The sequence below is a fragment of the Nicotiana sylvestris genome, chromosome 11 (genome assembly GCF_000393655.2).
Source record: "Nicotiana sylvestris chromosome 11, ASM39365v2, whole genome shotgun sequence".
Lineage (NCBI taxonomy): Eukaryota > Viridiplantae > Streptophyta > Magnoliopsida > Solanales > Solanaceae > Nicotiana > Nicotiana sylvestris.
In genome coordinates, this window is record NC_091067.1 from 77178845 (window position 1) to 77190347 (window position 11503).

The 11503-nt window shown below is 37.6% G+C and overlaps 1 protein-coding gene across 1 annotated transcript; it reads right to left on the bottom strand.

The window, feature by feature from the left end:
* Nucleotides 1–8433: 8433 nt before the first annotated feature.
* On the bottom strand, nucleotides 8434–10897 carry LOC104211576 (classical arabinogalactan protein 9-like). Its single transcript, XM_009760654.2, has 2 exons — nucleotides 10098–10897; nucleotides 8434–8731 (listed from the first exon to the last, which is right to left on the bottom strand). Exons 1-2 carry the CDS (start codon nucleotides 10821–10823, stop codon nucleotides 8648–8650), a joined length of 810 nt encoding a protein of 269 aa, XP_009758956.1. The 5' UTR covers nucleotides 10824–10897; the 3' UTR covers nucleotides 8434–8647.
* Nucleotides 10898–11503: the final 606 nt, after the last annotated feature.

The following is an 11503-nucleotide window of genomic DNA, read 5'->3' on the forward strand; positions in this document are numbered from 1 at the left end:
TTCAAGTTAGAAGGAAAACAGTTCAAGAGCCAAGAAGGAACAATGGCGATAGAATGCATTTTAAAGCCGTTGATGAAGTCAGGAGCCCGCCTGGAGAATGGAGGTGTTATATCTTTAAGTTGTAGTTGAAGTCAGGAGCCCTCCTGGAGAATGGAGGTGTTATATTTTAAGTTGTAGTTGAAGTCAGGAGCCCGCCTGGAGAATGGAGGTGTTATATTTTAAGTCGTTGATGAAGTCAGGAGCCCTCCTGGAGAATGGAGGTGTTATATTTTAAGTTGTAGTTGAATTCAGGAGCCCGCCTAGAGAATGGAGGTGTTATATTTTAAGAAGTTGTTGAACTCAGGAGCCCGCCTGGAGAATGAATGTGTTATATTTTAAGAAGTTGTTGAAGTCAGGAGCCTGCTTGGAGAATGGAGATGTTATATCTTTAAGTTTTAGTTGAAGTCAGGAGCCCGCCTGGAGAATGGAGGTGTTATATCTTTAAGTTGTAGTTGAAGTCAGGAGCCCGCCTGTAGAATGGAGGTGTTATGTTTTAAGAAGTTGTTGAAGTCAGGAGCCCGCCTGGAGAATGGAGGTGTTATATCTTTAAGTTGTAGTTGAAGTTAGGAGCCCGCCTGGAGAATGGAGGTGTTATATTTTAAGAAGTTGTTGAAGTCAGGAGCCCGCCTGGAGAATGGAGGTGTTATATTTTAAGTTGTAGTTGAATTCAGGAGCCCGCCTAGAGAATGGAGGTGTTATATTTTAAGTAGTTGTTGAACTCAGGAGCCCGCCTGGAGAATGAATGTGTTATATTTTAAGAAGTTGTTGAAGTCAGGAGCCCGCTTGGAGAATGGAGATGTTATATCTTTAAGTTTTAGTTGAAGTCAGGAGCCCGCCTGGAGAATGGAGGTGTTATATCTTTAAGTTGTAGTTGAAGTCAGGAGCCCGCCTGGAGAATGGAGGTGTTATATCTTTAAGTTGTAGTTGAAGTCAGGAGCCCGCCTGGAGAATGGAGGTGTTATATTTTAAGAAGTTGTTGAAGTCAGGAGCCCGCCTGGAGAATGGAGGTGTTATATTTTAAGAAGTTGTTGAAGTCAGGAGCCCGCCTGGAGAACGGAGGTGTTATATTTTAAGAAGTTGTTGAAGTTAGGAGCCCGCCTAGAGAATGGAGGTATTATATTTTAAGAAGTTGTTGAAGTCAGGAGCCCGCTTGGAGAATGGAGGTGTTATATTTTATTGAAGTCATAAGCCCGCCTGGAGAATGGAGGTATTATCTTGTTAAGTCACAGCAGAAGTCAGGAGCCCGCCTGGAGAATGGAGGTATTATCTTGTTAAGTCATAGTTGAAGTCAGGAGCCCGCCTGGAGAATGGAGGTATTATCTTGTTAAGTCATAGCAGAAGTCAGGAGCCCACCCGGAGAGCGGAAGGTTGCAACAAAGATCCCCAGCATAAATTAAAGTTCAGAAGTCGGAAGGAAGGCAACACTAGTCAGAAGAAGGCAGTTCAAGCTTCGAAGGAAAAATAATTCGAAGCTCACAAGAAGGAAATAAGCAGTTCAAATTCGACAATCAAGAGAAGACTACAAGTCAAGACAGAAAGAAAGAAACATCAGAGGAAACACCAGTCAGCAAGACATCAAAGCAACAAGAGACACAAGAGCACGACTGAAGATCTAGATAAGATTTTGCAATTCCTAAGTTTAGTCTAGCTTCTTGTTTTCTGTTAGCATGGTATAACAAGGAGGTCAGTAAGCAGATAGCAGCAGCAGCAATAGCAGTGACAACAAAACCACAGCTTCATGGTAGTCCCAGCTACCAACACTTCCTGAACTACATTGACCTGATTCCCTTTTAGCCAGGGATATATAGGAAACCTTTGAAGCAGAGGTTCAGTCAAATCTTTCAAAAAATGCTTCACACGAAGTATCCGAACGGGCAAAAGTCGCTCGTATCCGCTCACTTTATCTTTGCACGGAAACTCTTCGTGTTTCCGGACAAAGAGGGGCAGCTGTGAGCACGTGATTTTTTCCCTACGAGAACTACTCCTAAAAATTCAAAATAAAATAGTTTTGTGTTGCTTGTGATTTATTTGTACTTGTCTATGCATGTTTATTTTTATAAAAATATATGTTGCATGTGCATTTAGGAGTTAATTTTGCAAGTAGGAATTAATTAAACAATATTTGGACTTTGCGAGAATGAAAATCACAAAATATGTACTTGGCATTTTTTTTAGCATTTAATCTCCAATTGTGGGATTTTATTTTTGGTGTGATAAATGTTATTAGGAATTAATTAGTATTTTTTTAATTTGGTTTATAATTTAATTTAGAAGTTTAGTTTTATTAATTGGGAAATAAAAGAAAATTGAAAAGGAAAAGAGAATAAGAAGAGGAAATCTGGTTGGGCCAATTTGGCCAAGCCCAAGACCAAAACCCAGTTCTTACCCAAGAAAATCAGCCCAATACCCGCCCCAAATCCAGTCCACCTACGACCAACCCAGAACGACATCGTTTGGGCATTGTGAATCTGGACCGTCAATCTCATACAATCAAACGGTCCAGTCCGTCTCCAGATATATCCAAACGACGTCATATCTGGCCAATAGATCCAAGCCATTGATTTGTTTTGATCGAACGGTCCAGATCACCCCCCCCATAACCCGTTTTTGACCGATTCCTTGTACCCGGTCTAACCCTATCCGTAGTACTACTCCAAACGACACTGTTTCTCATTAGTGAAGTGATCAAGGCCGTTGATCGTGAATGATCCAACGGCCAAAATCAAATCCTCACCCCACTATATATTCCTAAAACCATACCCCGCCCCCTAAGCCATACCCCCCTTCGCCTTCGTCTCTAACCTAGAGACAGGCCCCAATACCCGCCGCCTTCAACCACCGCCCTCCGCCCACCGGAAATTGCCTCACGGCGGTTCCGGTGGTCCAAACAGCCCCAAAATTACACCATAGCCTCCCCACGACGTCCTCTTTCCAAATCCCATATCAGCTTTCCTCGAATCAGTACCCAACTATTTGAATCTTAGATCGAAGAATCGAACCAAACCCTAATCCGTCCAATGACCACCAAAATTACACCACAGCTTCCCCTCGACCTCCCCAACCTAACCCCTCTAACCATCACCCCTGAATCGTGGCCGACTGCTTCGAATCTCAGATCGAAGGCACAACCTCAAACCTACCCAATCAGTCCCAAAGTTACACCACTGAACCACCTAGCTACCCCCGTCCCAAATCCCACCCAGGTTCCGTCCAAATCTTGTTAGAGCTTTTCGAATTTCAAATCGAAGGCAAACCCTAGAGGGAGCAGCTTCAGACTGTGTACGAAGTTAAGGGTTTGAGGTCTTAACTGACTTTAGTCGAGTGTTCTCAGTCAAGAACACTCGATTAAGGTCCGTTTTGGCTTCAAAATTTCAATACGAAGTGTCAATGAGAATGGAGTTCATTTGGGTTTCTGATTTTTGAGGTATTTCTCTTTTTTTTCCTTTTTCTTCTTTGATTGTTGTTTGTTGTTTGCCTAATTAGGTTTCCTTGCTATGTTTGTCAATTAATCCTCCTCCTCTTTCGGACCTTTTTCTGGTCCAAATTTTCGTCACTGTATTAATTGGATTTCATAGTTGATAGGATTTAGTTGGAATCGCTCGAACCCCTGTTTGGTTGCACTCTGGATTAGTTTCTTCTTTACATTGTTGAGTATTTCGAGTTAGACAAGTTCAGTGGGTGATTGTATAAAACTGTGATCGTTTGATATTACTGTAGATTCAAATTGTCTTATTAGGTTATGTTTGATTCTTTCCTCTTCGTTGCCAATTAGTTTGTTGCATATGAATTTGGGATATTACAATATTTCATTCATTTTTAGGCAAGTATTGGTTTAGAATTGTGAATGCAGTCAGTTATTCCCATATACATGTGCATCTTAGTAGTTTTACATCAGTATACTATTTGATCTAATCTGAGTTCTAAGTTCGAACTGCTAGGTGAATTTGGATTAAATTGGTTATAGCTATTGTAGTTTGGTGATCAATTAGGAATCAGTTTAGTTATTTGATTAAGGAGATTGGTTATAGATGATGAGGTACAGGGGATTGGACTAGGACAATAAATCACAGTAATTTCAGGGGTAGTTTTGGGGTTTAAAAGTTTGGCAAAATGGTCTTGCTACGTGGGTTGTCAGTAAAGCACTTAATTAACATTAAACTAATGCATTTGTTTAGTGCTAATGGAGAACAAAACATAATGGTAGGGGAAGTATTAAAAGGGATTGATTAAAATATGTGGCACATGCCTGTTTGAACATTAAATAAGAAAAAGACAAGGGATAATGGGAAAAAGACTCTAGTGGAATTCTAAAAGAGATCATGGGCAGAATTAGTTTCTTAATTCTGCCTGAGTGCTCTTGAGAGCTGGCAAGGCCAGTGTTTGGGTATAAGTGGAGGGACTTAGTACAGAACTAAGGGGGGACAAAAGAAGAAGAGAGCAATCTGAAAGGGGGACAAAAGAAGAAGAGAGCAATCTGAAAGGGGCAGACCTTAAAAAAAGAGCAATCTGAAAGGGGGACAAGAGAAGAGAGGGGCAATCTGAAAAGAGAGAGTAAAAAGATAAAGGAAGAGAAACAGACAATAAAAAATATTATCGTTCCATTGAGAAAGTTTTCTGATTCTAGTTCATCTAGGATTAAAATAGCTTAAGTTTTCTCAGTATTGTTGAGTAACTAAAGCTTGAAAGGTACAAGAATATGATTTCAAGTTGAATCTGGTTTGTTCGACTGAGTTGATTGGTTATTTGCTTGGGCTTATTGATTGCTGGGTTGATTCTTGGATTCTCTGGTGTCATTTGTTTTCTGAAAATTCTCCTATTGTCATTGTTGAACCCTGCTGAATTGGTCATTTGCTGCTGTTGTTGCTGTTTGACTGACCCCCTCATTTTTTGGTTTATACTTCAACTTCCAGGTACACGACTCGAGACTCTATGGATGTAGCTTCACATGATTGAAACATAAAATCAATGAAGATCGACCAAATGTCTTCTGTTATTTTTTTTTAAAATTGATTCGTTGTCTGTGATTTGAACTTGGACTCTAGTTCAATTGTGTGGAACAAAAATTTGTTTTGTAATCATATGAACCAGATTCGAACAGGGCTGTTGTATAATTTGAACTGCAATTGGATTATGTCAACTATCATTTGGTACAGACTGTTAGGTAGTATGAGAACTTGTGTTCCTTATTAACTGGGGATTTGCATGTTCGATAGCTGTTATTTTGAAAGTTTTTCTGTGATCCGTTTATTGTGCAGTAGATGTTAGTTGCATTTTGAGGACTGAAATAGGGATTGTTGTAGTTAAGGTAGTTGTACTGGGCTGCACCAATTGAGTGAACTATTTGAATTGGTCATAGGTAATCTGGTTGTTAATATGAATACAGGTTGATGCACCTTCACCTAAAGCCAAAGCTTGTAGTAGTTATATCAATCAGCCACTTAGTTAATTGTAACCTCATATGATTGATTACCTTGAGCATCAACTGATATATTAGCTTGAAGTAGTATTTTCAAATTAGTACAAGAATGTTAGTAAACATCAGAATGTGCGCGTCTATTGGTTATCCATTAAACCTGATAAGTTTCACTTAGTTATTAAGATGTTAATCTGATCAGCAACATCTGAATAATGCATCAGAACAATTGTTAACTGGTCATTTGCTCAATTTGAACTATCATGTTTGGCTTAATCACATGGGCTTAACCATTCCTTTTCCCCCAAGAGGTGTAATCTCCCGATTGATAAACGTGCAGCCCAGGTCCCGTTTTATGACCGTATGCGCTTGGACTCGGGCTGAGATATACGTATGGCCAGTTTCGAAGCCCGATGTTTGGCTTTGGTACATAATCACCAATTAGTCTGCTCCAACCCCGAAACAAATCGATTAGGACCTGTACTTGTTTATTTATTAGAGATCAACAAAAATAGATATCATAGTTACCTTAGGATTTTCCCTTTAAAATAAATAATAGATGAGATAAGCCTCGCCAAATAGACGCATAAATTGTGGGGCCCTCAATAAATGGTTAAAGTGAAATATTTAGAATTCGGGATGGGCCGTTTAGTGAATTTCACGGCCCTCCCCAGAGATAATAATGCGCTAGTCATTCTAGACGCGCTTTTAATAATTTACTTTCTTAAACTCGGGTGCACATTTATGTGACCCAAATCCAAATCTCAACAGAGTTGAAATGTGTCAATAACCACGGGTGCATTGATGTGACGTGGTTTGAGATGTACTTTCACGACGTTGCAATTCTCGTTAAAAATAATAATAATAAAAGCGGTAAAAAGTTAAAATTTGCCCATAGGTTCAACATGTATTAAAATCAGATAAACCGAATATGACAGTTGAGCGACCGTGCTAGAACCACGGAACTCGATAATGCCTAACACCTTCTCCCGGGTTAACAGAATTCCCTACTCGGATTTCTGGTTCGCGGACTGTAATACAGAGTCAATCTTTTCCTCGATTCGGGATTCAACCGGTGACTTGGGATACCATAAATCTCCCAAGTGGCAACTCTGAATCTTTAAATAAAATTCTGTTTCGATTGTCCTTTAATTGGAAAAACTCCCTTACGCCCTTGCGGGCGCAGATAAAAAGGAGGTGTGACAGTTATTACCGCATCTATGCTTTTTATGTTGCTTGTTATTGTCATGTCTTTATATTCTATCTTATTTGTTATTGTTCTATCCATACCTTCTATCTGTTTACTTTGTTACATTCATGCTTTTTTCTTGTTTATTATATTTACATCTATGTTTTCGCTCATTTGTCGTTGTTATATCTAGACCTTTTACCTTGTTTGTTATTGAAATCTATGTTCTTCTACCTTATTTGCTATCGCTACTTTTGCGCCTCTTACCTTGTCTGTTACCGATACCCATATACTTCTGTCTTATTTGTTATTGTTATCTGTGTACCTTCTACTTTGTTGTTGTTGTTGTTGTTGTTGTTGTTGCTGGGATTCCTTCTTTCCGGTTGGTACTATTATACATATGCCCGTCGAGGATGAGATAAATGCATGAAGGGTATTTTTATGCCAATTGATTTGATATACATGCATAGTTGGTGAGGATGAAAATGCATGAAGTCGTGCCATTTGATTTGATATCTTGAACACAATTTTCATATTATGAAGATTCATGGGTCTACTATGTTGTTTTAGTGGTTATTGCTTTAACCTCATGACTTGAGTTGTTATAAAAGGATTGGCTATGATATCAATGAAACTGGTTGTTATTTCTTTTAGTTAATCATTTGCTACTTCTCATGTTTGTTCTTGTAATCTACTTTATTATTTTTAGTGTTGTTTCTATTGCAATTTAACTGAACATATTATATTAGTGAGTATATTTCTTACTTAAAAACCTTGTCACTACTTCATCGAAATTAGTCAAGATACTTATTGAGTACATGTGATCGGTTGTATCTCATACTACATCTCTACATCTTGCATGCAGATATTTGTAGAAGAGTGGCTGCGGGGTTCGAGACTCTAGCAGTGAAGACATACTAGCACTCCCGATACAAGCTACCATTTATTCGTGGTAGATTAGAAGTTATAACTTTGTTTATGACCTTCAAATTAAAGTTGTACTCTTATTCATAGTCGCTCGTGACTTGTACTTCTAGTCTTTGGGATAGTTGTATTAAATCCTTTTGGCTATTTTGTTTATTATCTACGTTGAGTTTTTATCATATTAGTGACTTATACTGTTGGGCTTACCTAGTGAGTTGATTTGATGCCATCACGGCTTAATGAGATTTTGAATCGTGACAGGAATTAACATTATAATCTGTTTTTTGTTATATTTTATCTAAGCATCCTTAACTTCTACGGAGGCAAGGTGGAAGGTTCTCATGTGTAAACCTTTTGATTTGGTATAAAAGGAAGACGCCACCTACGACGTAATTGTAAAATAATAATTCATAACCCATAAATTTCAAATCATAAATTTGCCTTTATATATGAGAGGGTATCTTTTCTATGTTAACTATGTTAAGGTTAGGATGGGAATTGGGATATCAGAATAATGTACTATTTTGGTGATGTTAGTATTTTTTTTGGTTTCTCATTCGGTGTCCGGTATTCATATTGGGGTCCGACTAAATTCGAATTTGCGCCGAAAATTCCTAATAAAGGCGACTCCATATCCAAGGACTCGAATCAGAGACCTCTAGTTAAGGATGAAGGAGTACTTACCACTTCATCACAATCCTTGTTGGTTGGTGTGGTGTTAGTATTGGTTATAACAAGAAAGACTCAATCCCGTTCTTTAAAGAAAAATGATCTCCACTCTGTTATAACACCCGAAATACTCTAGCTTGATTGCTGCATTTAAATTGGGAGGGGAGAGGGGAGAGGGGAGAGGGGAGAGATATATGAATGAATAGAAACTTAGAAATGATCAATTCATAAACAATCCTCTCAAAATGTAAAATAGCTCCTCTTAACAACAACATCCAAAAAAAAACCAAGTGAATGTATAATCCAAAGTACAGGTAAGGAAACGAGCCATCATCATCCTCCTAAATAAAGAGATGGCAATTCATATATATAGAGACAAAAGCAAATGATCATGCAGGATTTAAAAAGAGTTACTACATTAGAAAGCAGAGTAGACCCCATCCTAAGACTAAACTTTTAACAATTATTGTTGACAGCTTCAGGCCTTCCACTCCACTCTGCAAATAAAACATGCATCCGAATATCAAAAAATGACTATGGGAATAATTGATCTTAACAAGATATACTAATTACTCCCTCCATTCTTTTTTCAGTGATCATTTCAAGGGTTTGACACACTCATTAAAAAAAATTACTTGATAGTATTAATTAAGTGGTTATTTTACTATAAGAAACCTTTAATATATGCATAGGAAATGTACAAAGAAGTGTTGAAAGACTTCTAATAAGTTTGTTCAACATTTATTATACAAGGAGAATCTTGGGGAAAAAAATTAGTATCTTTTTGATTTCTTGAAAAGTTACTTACTATTTTAACACAAATTTAAAAGGGAATGGAGGGAGTATTAAATAGGATTGCCAACTTAGAAAACTAAAGGAAACAAGGAAATCCAAAATATAAAGATCTATAATGATGATTATGAATTTCACAATCAAGAATAAAAGCTTAATTAGGGGTAATTACTTAAACAGTCAATTGTTAAGGGATCGTTTGTTTTGAAGGCAATGTTATGCAGTGATTATAATGTATGAATTGCATTATTAAGGATTAAATAATCGTTTGTTCATTGCATTATAAATGAAAATTTTAACGTATAATATAATGTTCTTTACATTTTTACCCTTGTTTTAAAGGGAATAAAATAAAAATATAAAATGAATTGCCTTATAAGTGAATGTTAAACTGAAAACTAAACTATTTATACACAAACTAATAACTAAAAAACTAAAAATAAAATGATTTTTACTTATTACATTAAAGTGTATTCTATTGGTTGTAAAATTATTCACACTTTTACAGTTGAATATCTATAACGTACTCCTTCGTTTCATATTAGATGAGGCAGTTTGACTTGGCAAGGAATTTAAGAAAAAAAAGTAAAATACTTTTGAAACTTGTGATATTAAAAGCTTAAGGGATAAAATGCTTGTGAGACCATGAGATTTGTGTGGCTATAAAAGCTTCTCATTAAACGTAACTGGATAAAATAAAATTTAAAATTGAATTATTTTCAAATTTAGAAACGTGTCATTTGTTTTGTAAGGCACTAAAAAGAAAAGTATCTCATCTAATACAACGGAGGGAGTATATATTTAGAGCATATCTTAAAAATTGAACTTGTTTAAAGCTAGCATACAATCAGATCCTATGGACGGATCCAACGTATCCGATCCGCAGTATATAGGGATTACATAATATATATATATATATATATATATATATATATATATATATATATATATATATATATATATATATATATATATATATATATATATATTGAAAGTGTAGGGGTAAATTTTTCATTTTTCATTTTAAATTCTTAATCAGCTACAAAATGATAAAGAAAGAAAATAAAATACCTGATCAGTGGCTGAAGGAGCAGGAGATAAAGCTCCAAGACTGGGAGCTAGAGCTGGAGCACCAGTGGGAGGTAAGGGAGGACTCAATGCCGAAGGAGATGGTGCCGGAGATGTTAACTTCTTTGCAGGAGCCGGAGCCGGGGTTGAAGCAAGAGGTGCTGGTGAAGGAGCTGCTGGCGGAGGAGGGGTAGCTGGAGGTGGTGGAGAACTCACTGCAGGTGGAGGAGTAGCTGGTGCCGGTGGAGGTGTAGATTGTACAGCTGGAGGAGGTGAAGTTACAGTAGGAGGTGGGGAAGAAACAGTGGGAGGTGGTGAAGCAGTTGGCGGTGGCTGAGCTGGCGGCGTTTGTGTGTTAACCGGAGGAGGAGAACCAGTAGGTGTAGGAGGAGCTGGGGTATTAGTGGGTGTTGGGGGTGCTGGTGTATTAGTTGGTGTTGGTGGTGCTTGGTTAGTGGGCGTTGGAGGAGCTTGGGTGGTGGGTGTTGGTGGTGCTTGGTTAGTGGGCGTTGGAGGAGCTTGGGTGGTGGGTGTTGGAGGAGCTTGGGCAGTGGGTGTTGGAGGAGCTTGGGTGGTGGGCGTTGGTGGTGCTTGGGTGGTGGGTGTTGGAGGAGCTTGAGTGGTGGGTGTTGGTGGTGCTTGGGTAGTGGGTGTTGGTGGTGCTTGACCACCAACTCCGGCGATGACAATGCAGATAAATCCAAACAAAACAGCAATTTTCCCCATCATCTTTACAATGGAGAGAAGAAAAAGGAAAGGAGAAGAAATTTCTGCTGCTTGGACAGAGAGGTTTAGAGGGGGAATATATATATATATATATATATATATATATATATAAGGGTCTTTCTAAAGGAAGGAAGTAGTTTTGAAGTGAGAGTAGAAAGGTGGCAAGTCTTTCTACGATTTGTAGTAACTACAGAATAAATATACCTAGATCAAACGATGTTATATTGTTGTCTTACGTTAGTTAGTACTTAGTACTAATTAAAAGACCTCGACTATAACTAGTAGGTCTCGCACTGGAAATGGAATGTCGACTTGTTGTTCAGCTTATCAAAGAAGTTAGGGTCATTATTTAAGATTGCAAATACTTGTTGGAATAAGCTATCAAAGGGAATATTAGACATAACTGAAGAGGAACAAACAAATGTGCTGACTTTTTTGGCCAATAAATTAGGTCACAACCATAAAGAAGATATTAGGAAAGATGCAATTATAAGGAAATGAAATTTTTCCTCCAGATTTAAGCAATCTAGCTTATGAAAATTTTTAATATTTTTATTTAGTATCTCTTATAATGTTACCAAAAAAGTAATTGTACTGCTCTTTATTTTACTCGGCCACCTTGTAGTTTATGTGTTGTTGAAATACAACAAAGAAAAAAAAGTTCTTATCTTTCACGTTATTTT